At 35.7% G+C, this 18,098-nt stretch overlaps 2 protein-coding genes across 2 annotated transcripts; both read right to left on the reverse strand.

Moving 5' to 3' along the window:
* Positions 1-239: 239 nt before the first annotated feature.
* LOC7455662 (leucine-rich repeat receptor-like protein kinase TDR) lies at positions 240-4,176 on the reverse strand. Its single transcript, XM_024604801.2, has 2 exons — positions 1,266-4,176; positions 240-819 (listed from the first exon to the last, which is right to left on the reverse strand). The coding sequence occupies exons 1-2, from the start codon at positions 3,823-3,825 to the stop codon at positions 512-514; spliced, it is 2,868 nt and encodes a 955-aa protein (XP_024460569.2). The 5' UTR covers positions 3,826-4,176; the 3' UTR covers positions 240-511.
* A 10,079-nt stretch (positions 4,177-14,255) lies between these two features.
* Positions 14,256-17,390, reverse strand: LOC7455661 (sugar carrier protein A). The gene is made up of 4 exons (XM_002308346.4): positions 16,976-17,390; positions 15,845-16,164; positions 15,082-15,708; positions 14,256-14,919 (listed from the first exon to the last, which is right to left on the reverse strand). Exons 1-4 carry the CDS (start codon positions 17,118-17,120, stop codon positions 14,452-14,454), a joined length of 1,560 nt encoding a protein of 519 aa, XP_002308382.1. The 5' UTR covers positions 17,121-17,390; the 3' UTR covers positions 14,256-14,451.
* Between the last annotated feature and the right edge of the window lie 708 nt (positions 17,391-18,098).

The following is an 18,098-nucleotide window of genomic DNA, read 5'->3' on the forward strand; positions in this document are numbered from 1 at the left end:
TTATTTATTTATTTTTAAAATCTGGCTTCCACATTGACAAAGGTTTCAACTCATCTTTCACTGTTCGCTCTCTTTTGTTGAAAACTTCACTTGTCCTGCTCCTTCACCTCCTCATATTTTTCACTTTACTTACCAGCCGTCAACTTTTTTGGGAGAACTTTTCCCTTGCTGCATGTAGCAGAAGGTTTGGAGTTGACTCAAAGAACTGTTCTTATGGCTGTAAAAAAAAAACAGAGAGATAAGGAAACGTATGGTGTTTTAATGCCAATAGTTTTACATCAAACATGGAAAAAAATAAGTACCATGTAGTTAACATCTATAAGACTCTTTAAGAATACAAAACCTAAAGGCCACTATATTACAGAAAAATATTTCCAATAATGTCCGCGGGAACAAGCTAGGTATGATAATTAAATACAAACAGACACTCATATGAAGCTACAAGTCATATCTATCAATATATGCGGCTTTGTGAAATACTCAGTATAGTCCTTTGGTTTCAACATTTCTGTTAATTTACTTCCGACTTCACCCCTGATAGAAGTTTCAGTGCATCTTCCATGGATGGTCGATCAGATGGCCTACTTCTCATGCAGAGCAAAGCAACTTCAAAAACCAGTTTTATTTCCTCTTGCATTGCATCAGCAGAACCAGTTTGATTCGCGCTGTATATTTCTCTTAGAAGCACCTCCTTAGGCTTGCTCTGTATACTCCCTCCTGCATTTGCCAATCTGCCATTAGTCAGGATTTCCAGAACGATCTCCCCAAATTTGTATGTGTCCATGCAGAGCTCCTCTTTTATGGCACTGTTGAGTTCGCCTGTTAAGAAGTTGAACAAACATTATTCACTACTATGCTTCCAAAGAAGAGATTAGCTTGAGTCAACAGATTTATATTTGTAGGAATATCCCTTTCCCTATTTCAAGACAGCAACATAAGTTTGCTAATGTTTGTTGATATGGATATCAATCACTGTAATACTCTGTTTTTAGTCTTGCTTGTAAGGAATATTGACTAATTCCATGTCTACACTTGGACAGGCAACAACTTTCTTGGTTGGGCCTTTTGTGATTCTTCCATTGCTTATATAAAGTATACTACAGATTTCCAGACTTTCTTACCACTTTTGTCCATCTTAGACTTTTGATAAAGGTGTTATTTGTCTGTTTGATGTGTACAAGTGATTTAGAAAACAGGAGTCCATAGAAAATCTTATAACATGAAACAGCATATGCTAATAGAAATCATGTTTAGTGACGTGTTACCTGTTTCTCTCATGGAAATTGTTGCAGGAGACGAGCCTTTAGTCATTTCCACAAGGTACTTGAACCCAAATTCAGCCAAATGAGGCTCCATATTTTCATCAAACAATATGTTACTCAACTTCAAATCTCCATGAGGAATTGCTGGGTAACAGTCATGGTGAAGGAAGCACAGTCCCCTAGCAATGCCAATGACGAGTTTGTACTTGGCCATCCAATCTCTCTTCAAGCTGATTTTTTCAGCCAAGTTACCATTAGGCTGATAATCATGCAAGACATAAGCTAGTTGCTTGTTGTAGCAAAATCCTAGCAATCTAATCAAATTCTTGTGTCTTGCAACACCTAGTCGTGTCATAAATTCTGTGGCTTTCTTCATTCTCTTTGTTTCCAGTTCAATCTTTTTCACCGAAACTGTTATTCCTGTAGGCAGCACGGCTTTGCAAACTGAACTAGATTCTGCTGGCACTGCTTCCATTGATTCCGTGGAACTAAAGCTTCTCAAAACATCATTTGCTGTGAATCGGGGGAGTCCACTGAAGGAGACCATTTTCCATTGACCTTTACTTCCTCTCCGGATATAGAATATCCCCAAGATTGATGCCACAATTAATACAACCAACCCTGCACAGAGTAGCAGAACCCATGTAAGCTTTCTTGTGCCCTTGCCGCCGAATATTGCGATCGAAGCAGAACATGGTTTCAGGGGTGCTCCACATAGCTTTGGATTTCCCTCATAAGCATTGCTACCCATCAATCTAAACACGTTGTTGGATGGAATGGAACCAGAGATATCATTAAAAGACACGTTTAGAAGCACTAAGCTTGAAGAAGCACCAAACTTTGCTGGTATCGGACCACTGAAGTTATTATGTGACAAGTCTAGGACACTTAAACCTGGAAGGCTTGCAAGGTCTTCTGGTATATGACCAGTAAACTTATTAAAAGCTAAATCCATCTTCCTAAGAGCTTGGCAATCAGAAACACTTCCAGGGACACTTCCTGCTAGATTGTTCGTGTGTAACTCAATAACAGAAACAGATTTGCAGGAGTGGAATGGAGGAAGATTGCCTGAGATATTACACGCTGACGCTGAGAAATTTTGGAGAAGTGGCGAAGACCATGTTTTTGCTGGGATCATACCTCCAAGCCCTGGGTTATTTGAGATATTGAAGTACCGCAGATTGGAAGCTTGAGAGATATCTGTGGGAATCCCACCGGAAAACTCGTTCCCGGAAAGGTCTACATATGTGATATCAGGAAGCTGGCTGAATTTAAGAGGTATCTCACCGGAGAAGGAATTGTCTTCGATTCGTAGACGCACAAGCGAAGAACAATTGGAGATGGATGGTGAAAGCTTGCCCGTAAAGTTATTCGAAAACAGGATCAGTTTTACTAGTCCTCCGGCACAAATATCCGGTGGAATGCTGCCGATGAAATTGTTGGTGGAAACATCCACCCATTTTAGCTTTAAGTTCCTGCCCAAGTCCCGTGGAAGTGACCCAGAGAAGAAATTGTTCCATATAAGGAAAGTTTCCAGCGAAGGAAGCTGACCAATGCCTTGCGGAACAGTGCCATTCATTTCATTGTACATGAGGCTTAGCAGCTTGAGATTCTTCAACTCTGCAAAGCTCTCAGGTATAGGCCCAGAAAGATGATTATCAGAAAGATCTAAGCTTGCAAGAGGCACAATTTTTCCAAACTCCCAGGGGACCGATCCAGTGAGCTGGTTTCTAAAGAGAAATAGTGATTCAAGCTTGGTGAGATTGGAGAGTTGCTTTGGTATTGGGCCAGATAGATTGGCACTAGCTATATCAAGATACTGAAGCTCACTCATGTTACTCAATTGCCATGGGACACTTCCTTCATATGAATTGTAGCCAATCTCCATATGGGTCACTGTCTTGAGTTGGCCTAGTTCTGGTGGTATGGTACCACCGAGGAAGTTACCTGCCAGGTGAATAAACTCAAGGCTCTTGAAAGAACCATACTTTGATGGGATTGGTCCATCAAAGTAACTCCCAGCCAGATTGAGAATTTTGAGATAGTCAAGCTGGGAAACTTCAACTGGCAACGGCCCAGAAAAGCTGTTGCTGAAGGCATCAAGTACAACCAGGTTTCGAAGACCTGAGATTCCCTCTGGAAACTGGCCAGAAAAATTGTTTCTGCTGATATCCAAGATTTTTAGATTAGTGAGGTTAAAGATTCCCACAGGAAGCTGCCCTGAGAATGAGTTGTAGCTGAAGTTGAGATCAACAAGCTCAGTGAAGACACTAAATTGCTTCCCTGATAATTCACCACCAAGATTCTTCATAGACAGGTCTAAAGCAATAACAACTGTGGAATTGTTGTTGCATCTGACACCAGACCAAGAACATGCTTGGACTCTCTCTCCTGTTTGCCCTCCGGGGGGCACTGACCAATCATCCAGACTGTTACTATCATCAATGAGCTCAGATTTTAAGCTCAAGAGAGCCTCTGAATAAGGATTAGTAGCCACAACCACAGCTACGATGAATGTAAAGGTCAAGAGAATCCTGAAGTACAAGCAATGAAAAATCTCCATTGGAACTCGAAGTGGAGGAGAAAGAAAAACAACTATTGACAACCCCAGGTAAGAGAAAAATCTGTCAGTTTAGCATAAGGCCTGTGTATATTGTTTGTGTTTTGTTGGATGTGAGGTGCATGGGGACTAGAGAAAGAAAGCATAAAAGAAGGGAGTGACGTACAAGGATTAGTTGATATGATATGAGAATTTGCCATCGATCAAGTTTCTTTAGAGGCAAGAAGGGACCCTTAGGGTCATAGTTAATTTGGATGGTGTTGGCCACTAAGGACTGTAGCTTTTACATGATGAAGCATCTTTTTCTTGCTTTTCACCGGAGAAAAGGAAATATGTTAATTTGAGATGGGGTATAAAAATTTCGGAGACATGAACCTAATCCTCCATATCCTTGCCATTTAATTTCGGAGATAAAGTGCATTGTTGTATCCCCTTCTGGTTGCATGGTTATAGGCAAATGGTGGCATCTTAGGAATAAAGTGAACCTTATTTTATAAAAAAGAATATCATAGGAATTAAGAAAGGTGAGCAATTACTAGGCAATTATTATCACAGCTACAGTTCTGACCTAATTTTGGACTATTGAAAGCAAAATGTGATAGCAGTACTGAAGAAAATGTCTGGATAAAAAAAACCAGCCAGATTTGCCTGTCCAGGGAACCAAATTAAGTTGAGAGACAGATTATCTTATGCAGTATTCAATTAAGGGAAATACAAGCCAGTAAATCCTTGTTTTGGGATTGACCAGTCATTGAAATGATAGTAGCAGGTGCACAGAAGTTACAGTATAAAGACAATAGTGTAGTGCTAAAAAAGCAGCTCTCTTTTTCCTTGATTTATGATTAACTAAACCTTTTGTGTCCTTGAAGGACATTAAAGGTATATATATCCATATTCTGTTCTTGACATGTGTAACCTTGGCAGTTGGCAGTGAATGCTTAGTTTCTTCTTTCGTGCGTGCTCCTAATGCAATCTAATAATTAAACTTAACGTTTCCAATACGGTGCTAAAAACTTTTAAAGGAGAGTAAATCCAAAGTGAACTAGTGAAGAAAGATAGCTGTCCTCGTTGTTTGACAGTGGTGCTGTGATTCTCAAGATGGATGCATAGAGAGAACAGCTTGTAATTACTTGGGTGGTTCATCTTGCATTAATTACAAGAGCATTTATTTCATCTTTTCACTGTCTCTAGAATTACAACTGTGAAGTTGGTCATGGCCCAGAGACCTACCAGCCCTAACATATCTTGTACAAAATGTAGGAGCTAGGTTTTCCAGCAGTAAGCATTTATAAGAAACTAAGATTAGTTGCTGCTTGACATGCTAAACTTGGCACAAAGCTGCTACACCTACAGGTGTTATTTTGACTCCCTTGAAGCAGCTAGTCTTGTCTTTCAACCTAGGCAGTAGCTAGTAGTAGTGAAGATATCCCATTGCTCGTAAAATATCAAAAGAAAAGGAGAGTCCTAGCATTAGCAGCTAAATGGCCCTCTAGGGTTTTGTTTGGACCCGGGGACCAGCTTCTCAGGGGGTCTCTTCAAGTGTCATGGATAAAAAATGCTTGTCCTTCATTAGGATTACTGAAGCCAGCTTTGGTTCTTTATAGGAAGGTTTTGGCCACATATATGTAGATGTTCATTTATGTCATGTATGGGAAACAGTGCAAGGCTCTAAAATCTTGGTGCAGAGAGTCACAAGACATGATCACATCGCGAGAGAGTCCTGCCTCCTGAGACCCTTCACAGGGACCCCGTGATGAATAAATTCTGGCGAGGAGACGAGTCCCCTCGCATTGCGTGTTATTATTACGTATCATTTAATATCCCTGCCGCTTCTCTGAAGCCAGATATCTTTGCTCCACTGTGATAATAAGGGAAGGACGATCCTGAGATAAGCTTGTCCCTCTGGCAAAAAACAAATCTCTTCTTTTAGTTCTTGAAGTTGTATACTCTTCTTCAATATTTATCATCGCTGTTGTGGAGCTAATAAATCTAAGGCCACAGTTCTTTCAATGGCATAAAAATAAGACACGTTTCACTGGATTTTGAATGGATAGAAGGCGTATAGCAAGAATTGAGCTCTGCCATTACGCATCTATCACTGTAACAAGGAAATGGGATTCACTGCATATCCATCATAGCATCCGAACACTTGTTAAAGGAAAGAACAGAATCGTCCAGTGTGATAGACGAGAGAAAATAGCAGAGAAATTCCCTCAAAGACCACCGACCATGTGGTGTTAGGGCCTATGCTGCACACATCTTTTTAGGAAAAGAAACTCTCACTCGTCTGAATGCATTGGATTCCCATCATAAGCAGTCGAGGAAGGAGGGGGCTCATGCTTGATTTGATGCATGAATCTAACCAAGGTTTAACAAAGACAACCATAGATATCAATCTTTAGGGTAATTGAGCTGAGCACCAAGTAGGACACCACAAGGATACTGAAAAGACCATTTGGAACCCTGCACAACTTATTTATAACCGAAGAAACTAGGGATGCTTTTGACTTTCTGCAGGGGCTATATGCCAGGAAGAGTGAAACATCTAGCCAGTCAAAAACTATTGGTTGGTGCTGTGCCATGCAAAACGGATAAGAAACATTATACAAGCAGAGAAGAAAACGTCAATAATTCATAAAGGACAGCATAAACATGCAAATAAAGTAAATAAAAGTGATTGAAGAAAAGGGCTCTTCAACAAAACATGAAATCTACTTTGACAAATTATGGATAGAAGTGGCTGCTGGTAAAGTGATAGACGGCTGGGGAGGTTTTGAAGTATGCCCTCCATTTTGATTTGAAGGAAGAATTGAGGGATTCAACACAAGCCAAACCCATCCCCGATGAAGTAGCAGATCCTTGATGCAATGAACACCGCCAGCTGCAGAGAAAATAACCAGTCCATCCTTGGATTTGAAAACAGAAATGGCTAAAATATAGACAATAACATCGAGCCGAGCCTTGCTTGGAGCCTAGCAACAGCACAGCAAGAACCATGACTGGCAAATAGTTTAAATTTTCAAAACTGTATTTTAACAGATAAGAGAGTTGAATTTGGATACAAGATTGTATCTTGAGATCTGTAAACAAGTTCTCAGTCACTGGTTTCTGATCCCACAATTGAATTGAGTGAATCGAGCAACATGCTGAGCGTTAACTCAAGTTTAATCCTCCTTGCAGATCATATCAACCAAACTGATGGGGGATCTGTCACACCTGATTCATTTTCAACCGAGATTGCAGTTCAACCCAATTAGCATCCGTCCATATACATACATACATCTAAATAAATCACTATGATATGCCTGTTGCCAATTGATACCGGATTGGAGATCATCGGAGTGAAGCCCCAAAAATAATGGCATTAAAATATGATGAATGGAGAATATATTGAGAGATCAACAACTAAGCTTGTGACATATCCGAGGACGAGGCCAATGACCCCCCTTGCAACAGAAGATGATCCAATGTCAACCTCAATCTACATAACAGAAGTGAAAGCATAAAAACAGTAGGTTAAGGAAGAACAGGGGAAAGCATTACTGCATGCAACCAATGTGCTATAGCTTGCCTATCCAACTAATTAGCCAAAATTAGCAAAACAGATGAGAATGAATGTTATAATCATCTGATTAGGTAATCAAATAAATCCAAGAAACTTCCAACCTGAACCATATTTACTTGCTAGTGAAACCATTTTATTTGTATTTTTTCGCCCCCAAGTACAAGAACATACATCTCATGTGAAAACAGTAACAGTATTTTTCAAAACACAAACAAGGCACTCTGTGTTAATTCTCAGCCAACAATCTGGTTTCCAGAAACACAACCAGAGAAGCTTATTTCTTTAATTCACTATATGTCCAGAATGACCCCAAGCAGAGTTTCTACTTGGTTCTGATGCAGTGAATGTATCGGAGAATATTACCTCCAGAAAATTATCTTGTCTGAGGTACTGCTTTTCCCAAAAGGCAAGCTTTTGTTCCAACCGCACGCTTGACCATGCAATATCCCTGTTAATCTTGAAGAGCAATAACCTTCCCGCACAATTAAAGAAAAACAGGGGAAACGCCCCTAATGCCAGTAATAATCTGTGTGATGTGAAACACCTCAATGATACTGGGAACTAATTTGAATCTTGAATCCCGAAACAAGCCTGTCCCATCAACAAATTTGCTCAACAAAGAACTTTTGTTTATTGGTCTGTCCGCAGCATAGTAGAGAACCAAACTGTAGTTTGGTTTTGCTGGAATCTGAAACAGAAAAATGAAATGAACAAGTGCTTCTTTGAAAGAAGACATACCATCTGAAACCACAGTGTCTTAAAATACTAAAAGTTAATGATGTTTGTTTGTCAATGCCATTCATTAAACTTAATGAATCTAAAAGGCTACATAGTATTAGGCATATTTCAGTCTTTTTATATCAAACTACAATAACTTGTAAGGCTAGGATTACCTAAAGCAAAAGGTTATCTTCTTTGCATGCTTATTAGTCTCCAATAATGAAGGCCAGGAAGAATTGATTTGAAAATATCTCACTGAAAATATGGCCCAGAAAGAGAATTGGGGAGAGGAATTCATATAGCATATGAAGGTAGAGTTGAGTTCAGAGTGTTTTTCTATTGTTAGTTAAGTTTTAGCAATTAGCCTTTCAAATTCTATGAGAATTTTTGTCTACATGATCTGATAACCAAAGGGGGCTTTCCCCTTGTTTCCCTAAGTGAACATAATAGGTTCAGCGGACAATCAGAGTAGAACATTGCCTCTCAGCTCCTGTGTCGTTTTGTGAAGCAACTAGGAATCATTGTAAGCATATTTCCCATCCTTCATCATCTTGAACCTGAACGAGACCGTTTATTCCACAACATTTGCTAAAAAGAGTAAAGAAATTCTACAAATTAACTTGGAAATTCAAATGCATCTTTCTGAGAGACAATTGTAAGTTTTTGTATAATGCTTAGCTAACGTGAGATGCGCATTTAGAAGATGCATTCAACAACTTTATAAACACGGTCATGAGAATAAAATAACTTTATGAAAAATAAATTAAAAAAAATTATAAAGCTCAATTCGTGCACAATTCAATGTTAAAAAACAAATTAAAAAAAACAATTTAAAAAAAAAAAACAAAAAAAAAAAGATCTGAATCAACTCAGGTTACCTTGTCAAATTTGCGACACTAGTTACCCTTTCAAATCTATAACCTAGGTTAGCCTGTCCAAACCCGTGACCCGGGTTGTGAGAGTGGAATAAGTATATAATCATGAAACCTGATTTCCAACGACCCTAATTTTGTCAAATGAATTTGAAAAAAAAAAAAAACAAATAGCAAAACGTACCTTACATACAAGAAATTTAAAACATAAACATATTTTTAAAATGAATGATTTTATTTGTTTTATGCATGTGTGTGTGTCTATATATATTAAATGGTATATTTAATACCGGAAAAGTACCATACATACAAGTTCATAATTCTAAATATTAAATATAAAAAGATAAAAATGATGTGAAAGACCCAAAATTAATTACAAAGTATCCCTTAAAAATCTATAATTGAATTAAAATATGATGAAAGCGATGTTTGACAAAACAAAAAAAAAAAATACAAGGCTAAACCAAAATGTTAGGGCGTGTTTGTAAAACATATTTTAAGGACCCCAAAACTTTTTTTTTCTTTAGTAGATTTTTGTTTTGCCAAATACTCCCTTAAGCTATAAATGCTAGACCCAACCACAGGGACCGAGCTTCCCAGCTTGGCCCATAACCTAAAAACATGACCCACATTAAAAAAGAAAAATCAAAGATCAAATGGTTGTTTTCAATTGAATTTTCTCAAGAGCACGACAACAGCCCAAAAATCAAATCAAAATTACAGATCCAATTACATCAAATCATAGGCTCGAAAAGATGAAACATGGAAGATTAATGCATAATAATGTGTTAAATGGTAAAAATAAGCTGTAAATTGCATGAATCATACTTATAAGTCCTAAACCCAAATATTTAAAAGTTATTAAGGATTAATTGATCCAAAACAAACCTTTAATGAACAAATTACTCGCAGAGAATGATATCATATAGGTTTGGGCTTTGATCGAAGCACACTAGATAAATAACAATGTCATTTTGTAAGAAATCAAAAGAAAAAACCTAAGAACATTCAAACCATAAACCAAAAAAAAAACCCAGAAAAATGATTAAAACCCTAGAACAACGACCTAAACCTAACAACTCTAAATCAAATATGTTTATCATGACTTGTTAAAACCATCAAGAACTCAAAAAAGAATCTAACAGTTAAACCACATTATCCATAAAATTTCAGAAAATACATTTCTTTATAATTTGTTTTGATTTACTTTAATGAGTTTATTATGATCTCATGACCCGAATAACAGATTTGATAGGTTAATCCAGGTCGATCCAATATATTGTCGTCTTGAATTTTGTTTTAATTAAACGATGTTTTTACAGATCATTTAGGTTATCTTTGGACCTACCAAGTTGACTGGGTCATATTGAGTCAACTCTCACACAATTTAATTTATCTTAACTATAAAAAATATTAGCAATGCTTACACACACACACACACACACTTTAAAAAATAATTGATTTAACTCACAACATAGCACATGTCAATGATCTAGTCATTAGTTATCGCACGTGTGCGGCGTCGCGACAATCATCCGCCTGAATTGAGATTTTTGGGTGGTGTAGAAAGAATAAATAATTCATATTATTTTATGGTTTAAAAGGTTTGGAGTCACCATCTAGTAATTTGATCATTAGAAATCTTAACTAGTCTTTAGAGTCTAAATAAAATAACTAGTTATGTATATGGAGGACAATATCACCTCTAGTATATCCTACCCGAGTTAAGTTGCATTGTTTATTTTTATGATTATTACCAAGGCACTGTTGTGTTTTTCTAATCGATGGTCTATCTTGAAGTTAAAACAGGTCCACCCCAATAGGGCAAACCATAGTTTTACGGGTCAATTCTAGCCATTCCAAAGCCAAAATATATTTTAAAATCAGGAATACATCTTATGTATATGTTCATAATGCTTGATATTAAAAATAAACAAATTATTTTTTTGGTGTTTATGAAATTTAAGCTAAATTCTTGTGACTTTAATAAACTTGTTATTAAATCCATGATGCATGTAAAATATACAAAATATTTTTTGATTTTGTTGGTATGCTAAATCATGCATTATTTTTATGTATTGTTTTGTTTTATTAAAAATACAAACATGATTTTTTAAGAAAAACTTGGCCATGTACAATTTAAAACATAAATATATATTTTTTAAAAGAAGAATGTTTGTTGTTTTTTTATATTTTTAATGATGGTTTATTTAATAGTGAAAAAGCACCTTATGTATAAGTTCACAATCCAAAATATTAAATATAAAAAGATAAAAAAAAGATGTGGAAGACCAAAAATTAATTACAAAATGTCCCTTAGAAATCTATAATTAAATTAAAATTTTACTAAGGTAGTGTTGGAAAAAAGCAAAAAAAAACAAAAACACAAGGCTGAAACAAAAATGTTAAGGTTTGTTTGCCAAACACGTCGCAAAAACTCTTTTTTTTTATTTAGTAAATTTTTGTTTCGCCAAACACTCTTTTATATCTTAAAAGGCTTCACCCAGTCACATGGAATAGGATTCCCAACCTGGCTCAAAGCCCAAAAACTCGCATTTCAAAAAGAAAAATCAAAGATCAAATGATTGTTTTTAGTTGAATTTTATCAAGAACATGACAACAATCCAGAAATTAAATCGAAATTACAAACCCAATTTCATCAAATCATTGACAAAAATAGATGAAAAATAAAAGATTAAAGTATAATAATGCATCAAATAATAAAAATAAGTTGTAAATTGCATGAATCATACGTGACAATTTTAAACCTAAACCTAGATATTCAAAGGTCATTAAGGATCGATTGATCCAAAACAAACCTTTAATGGACAAATTAATGACATAGAATGATATCTTATAGGTTCGAGCCTCAATCATAGCAAACAAGACAAACAACAATGTGAGTTTGTAAGAAATCAAAAGAAACAACCTAAGAACATTCAAACCATAAACCCATAAAATGCTCAATCCAAAAAAAATGATTAAAACCCAAAAAAAAAAAAATGACCTAAACCTAACAACTCTAGCTCAAATATGTTTGTCATGACTGCTAAAACTATCAAGAACTAAAAACACGAAAAAAAGAAAGAAACAATCTAACAGTTAAACCACATTATCCATATAATTTCAAAATATATTTCTTCAAACTATAAGTACTATTATATTAGTTCTAAAGCTTGTTTTCAATCAAACTTATCATGAACATAACCTGACTAGTCCTAGCAACTCATGAAAAATAGCCTAGGATGGCAAATCTAGTAAAATCACCTATCAGCACCATGGTGGTTTTTTTATAAAAAAAACAATATAGGTGGTTATAGGAGACTCTCCCTTTCTTTGTCTTTTATAACCATACCCCGAAGGTTATGATATATAGCTTCCTTTTAAACTGAATCATAGCAAGAGAAAGCATAATCAAAGCTAGTTCTTTTACAAATGATTTTCTTCTTCAATTAAGACTAACTGGGTAGGGTACTTTGACGAATTCATATAGAGCCTGGGATATAAACATACCACTGATGGACCTAGATCATTTAAAGGGGATGTAGATCTACTATTAGGAATAAATCATACTTTATTTGGAGCTCTAGAACTCCACATTCATTTATTAAAAGATACCACTGATAGACCTAAATAATTTAAAGGGGATGTAGATCTACTATTAGGAATAAACCATACTTTATTTGAAGCTCTAGAACTCCACATTCATTTATTAAAAAATTGGTCCCTGATTAGCTTAAATCTGTCAATGCAAGGGAGGCTGACTAGGAGCAAGATATTATCGAATTCATCAAGCCAAATATGGTATAAACATTTGATGAAGATGGTTGATCTTTGTAAAGAAAGTTTTTCTCATTCATTTGGTGCCAATTATAGCCCTGAGGTGGTCGGAGATGCCACATTCATTTGTCTGAATGTTGCTTTTTGATCAATGTTTTCAGGTGAAAAAGAAAAAGAACAATGACTAAACGACGCATCACTTAGTCTTTTTATTAAACTCTAAATGACACGTCGTATGTTTTAAACCCTAAAAATTAGGGTTCTGAAAATTTCCAATCTAGTCCTTCTACTTCTAATTTCAGCGTATGAATCCTCAATTAACCTAGAAAGTTTTCAACCCTTATAATGGCATTCCTGGAAATATTTTTTGGAATCCTTTAATTCACTTGCCTCTTACAAATTAGTCCTTAGTTTCTAAACTTTGCAATTTAGCCCTCATCTAACCATTAAGCTTTTAATTTGTCTCGATTTGATCCCTAATTTACCCTAAATGTATGCGTCTTTTGCACCTTGGCTCTAGATTTTTTCAATTAAATCACTAATTGCCCTCCAAACTGTATTTTTTAGTAATTAAGCCCCCAATTGAGCTCATTAAAAGTTTAATTAAGCCCTTGAACTTAATTAATTCTTTTAATTTTAGCTAAATTGACTCTTAAGCTTAATTTATTTCAATTAATTCCTTAATTAAGTTAATTTAATTCATTAAAAGTCTAACTAAGATAACTTATTGGTTTATAGAGCCTAGCCCATCTATGGTCAGATTGCATTGCTTGCTTGAGTGCCATGTAACAAATGAGAATGAAGTATAACTTAGCTTCCAATAAACAAAAAAGTGGGTGAAGGGCCAAAGCAACCAAAAACAAGAATTTGAGAGAAGAGATGTAAAAACATGCCCCAAAAGCATTAACAGTGTACATTAATAATGTTTATCATGTAAACTCTGATCATTTAATATGATTTTTAAGATTTATGTATGGAACATGACTTGCGTCATACGAAGTAACATGCAAAACAATCATCTAATATAAATTTATAAACACCAACTCATATGTACATGCAAGAACACATTCTCGAGTTTTAAATCACAGAGAAAAGATCTCAAATTCATGTATAGAACATGAGTTTGTTCTTGCAGGATTAAATCATGAGTTTCAGGTTTCCAAGAGCTCCTGGAATTAAATTTCAAGTGGAGTTAATGCTTAAAGAATCTCTTTCTTGCAGTGGATGATCTCACCATTCCTGCTGAACCCCCAGACTTTTGTAAGGGTTCACACATGCAAGATCCAAAAGCTGCTGGAATTAAAATACAAGTCCCTGACCTCTTGCATTCTCTGACTTCACTTGAAATCATGATTTCTGAGCACAATGTTTCATTTTCTTCCTCCCTTGAGCCATTAAGTTAAAATACCACTGGAGATTATATGCAATGGATGAAGCCCCTCAACTTTTACAGATTTGAAAACACAGAGAAATGAAAAGCTGCAAGAAGGGAAAGCTTCAGTAAAACACAGGGATCAATTCATTGCTTGAACAGCCTAAACCAAATACTCAAGATCATGTGGCTGACAGTTATGGCTCTTTTTCGTTTGTCATTTGCATGCTTATTTGTAACTTAGGCAGGCCTTATCCTTTTCCTCTCTTTTCCCTGATATCCATAACAGTGGATATGGGCATGAGCTGACACACTCAGAATCAAATTGAATTAGGCCCGACGCCTTTCCCTTCCTCGTATTGAGTGTCATCATTTGGATTCCCAGGCACTATCTTCTTCCAAAACCAATGCTTTCTCCATAGGAATATCATCTCTTCGATAGGAACTCCCTTAGTTTCAGGGAGGAAGAAGTAAACGAAAATAGTCATGACAAGAATCCAGCTAGCAAAGAAGAGGAAGATTCCGAACTTGAATGCACAGAGGAGGGATAGGAAAACCTGAGCTATTACAAAAGTAAATAAAAGATTTACAGCTACTGTAATGCTTTGTCCAGCTGATCGGGTTTCCAGTGGAAATATCTCGCTTGGAATGGTCCAGCCAAGCCCACCCCATGACCATCCAAAGGCTACAACAAACAAGCAAATCACAATGACAACCAACACCGAGAAGACTTTAGATAGTTTCTGGTTGTCCCCGAACTTCACCCCCAAGATTATAGAAACAATTACCTGTTACAAAAGTTAAATAGTAATGGTTATTTGAAGCCAGAGGTAATGAAGGTTCTACTCTCTAATCTCTAGGCTATAGTTACATACATCTAATTGAATCAACAGATTCTTACCTAATGGATTATTTTATCTAACGCACATGAAAGAGTAATGAACGTTTACCTGGCATGTTATCATTTGTATTCCACCACTGATAAGTAAAAATCTCCGGCCCAGTCTATCGACTGTTGCGATAGCAATAAAGGTAGAGGAACAAAGAGCTGCTCCAGTCACAGCTGAGGAGTAGAGGGAAGCATTGCGCCCAAATCCCATACTTTGAAACAGCACTGGAGCATAGAAGAGAATAGAATTTATTCCTGTCAGAATCTGAAATGCTGGTAGCAGGATTGCCATAACCAATTGAGGCCTGTTCCTTTTTATAAGGATGTTTCTGAATGGATGCTTGATTGAGTTAGCCAACTCACTTGCATCAACCATGTCGTCAAATTCTGCATCAACATTTTTGGTTCCTCTGATTTTCTCTAGGACTTTTCTTCCTTTATCTCGCATTCCCCGTTCGATTAAACTATTAGGTGTCTCAGACAGATATATCCCTCCCACAGTCATCAATATAGCTGGAAATGCTGCTAGGCCTAGAGAGAGTCTCCATCCCCATGGCTTAAGCTTTTGTGTTCCATAATTAACCATGTTTGCCGTGAAGACTCCACTGGTAGTTGCTAACTGAAACATCATGTTTAGTGCTCCTCTGAGATGAGTTGGTGCCATCTCTGATAAGTATAGTGGAACAGCCTGGAAAAAAAAAACTATGTATTATTACTGGAACACATCCGCTCTCTTTTGATCACCACATTTTCAATTCATTTCCATAACTTATAAGGAAGAATGTGCTTTGTTACAGGAAATATCTTGAAGCAGAATGAAGCACCTGATTTCCAAATCCAATGCCGACACCAAGCATGATCCGACCCATGAGAAGCATTGCCAGGTTGATGGATGTGGCATTTAAGATTGCTCCAATAAGAAAGCTGGAACCACCACAGATTATACTTATTCGACGTCCATAAATTCTTGTGATAGGACTTGCAACCAGAGATGAAACCAAACCAGCAAGGTAGAGAGAAGAGGTAAAGGCTGATAGCCCTTGGTCATTGTACTTGCAGTAGTTGTTTTCATGAGCACGCTGCTTCTTTTCATATACACCATGGAAAAATTTCTTAAGAAATCCATCCATTGATGTCACTCCTCCTGTTAATCATTGAAGTCGGTATACAAAAAACTCAGTTTTGAAGCAGAATCCGAAAGGTTATAGAACTCCAACATTTTCAAGATTTTGTTCTTTCCTTTATTACATTTCTTAGTTTCTCTTTTCGTCTCCGAGATTAATGCCAACTAATCTCTAATCATCGTGATCCTAATTTTATCATAAGAAGACAACCTTGAAAAATCAAATTGCAACATGAATTAACATGACATCTTCAAGGAAGCATTGAAAATTATAAAAACAGAAAATGAACATTCAAGGAGATCTCATCTAGTATATTTGTTATCATCGATGTTCAATGGAGTCTTTTTTGGCAGCCATGATGGGTTCTAGATGCTGGTTGTGTCAAGATTATCTATTTCTAGTAGGAAACAATAACTTGAATAGCTGCTATCAAGATCTATTTTTCAGGAGAAGAACCTAAAAAAAATTATCCCTGCAGTCTGTCAACGATTAATTTCAATTTCTATTACAAAATTTGCATTTCTTTGTGCAGAAATTGAATAATTAATTATTTATTTTAATCTCTCATCATCATTATAATCTCAGAAATGTGCAAGGAGACCGAAAACCCTTGTGGTTTGAATTCTGGTTATATTCATCATCCAGAAAACTTTCACTTTCTATTTCATCATTGCCTTTGACACATGACAACCACCTAACTTTCATCCTTTCCAAAATCTAAAGAAATATTCCAGTTAGAATATTCTCTTTCAACAAACTTTACCACAAAAACAGTATCAATTCATCAATCTCCATCAAGTTTTGACAAAAAAAAAAGAAGGGAAAATGTACCTGAAATCCCAATATCATAGCCAAAGAGAGAGCCACCAACAGCAGCAATAACACATGCAATGATTACAGAACAGGTGACTCTCCCTTGATACTGCTCTGCCCTCTCCTTGGCCACACCAGCCGGCCCAATAGACCCTCCTGCCATCTTCAAAGCTCAAGTACCAGAATCAACAGAGAGACACAGACCCTTTTCTTGTTTTTCCAGAGACAATTCAACAAAAGGAGAAACACTCTTCTATAATCTCAACTCTGATCATGTGGGATTTGAAAACTATATAATGAGCTTGGCAGAAAACATGGGTTTATCCATATGTTTGCACAGACAAGATGGCAATAATGATAAAGACATGATGGAAGTTTATTTGTTTCCTCAGGAGCTTGTTTCGGTGCAACAGAGTTTTCAGTTTCACAACTAACAATTAGCGGTCAGAATTTATTTTTGCATTTTAAAAACACCTTTTTAATTTGAAAATGTTTTACTTTTTTTTATTTTAAATAAAATTTTTAATATATTTTTGTATTATTTTAATATACTAATATAAATTAATAATAATAATACTTTAAAAAACAATATTACTGCAATTCTACACAAATTCTTATTATAAAAAGCATTTCTATTTCTTCTTTCTTTTTCTTTTTTTGATAAAGGCATTTCTGTTTTTTTCAAAGGATTGGCCATTCATAGCCAATATTTATTTCTTCTCCTAGAAAAATGAAAGGTCAATTTGGTAGTTGCACATATGGTATCCGAATTTAATATTATGGGTTTGTTACAAAATCAATGCCTATATTAGAAAATTTCATGGGGTTATGCATTGAATTTAAATATAATAATTCGAATAAATCCATTGGTTTAGGCATTTTATCCATCCAACTTAATAAATATTTATTATATAGGCATCATTTATTTATTTATAGTACATAATCTATGTGTTTTGGATAAATTATTAAAGATATTTTATTTATAAGACCGTCTGGTATTGTGATAGGAATTGATTTTTAAATTTGTAAATATATCAAAATAATATTTTTTTTTATTTTTAATACTAACACATCAAAACAACTTGAAAACTAAAAAAAAAATAATTTAAAGTAAAAAAAATAAAAAAAATAATTTTTTAAA

The sequence above is a fragment of the Populus trichocarpa genome, chromosome 6 (assembly GCF_000002775.5).
Source record: "Populus trichocarpa isolate Nisqually-1 chromosome 6, P.trichocarpa_v4.1, whole genome shotgun sequence".
In the NCBI taxonomy this organism is placed as follows: domain Eukaryota; kingdom Viridiplantae; phylum Streptophyta; class Magnoliopsida; order Malpighiales; family Salicaceae; genus Populus; species Populus trichocarpa.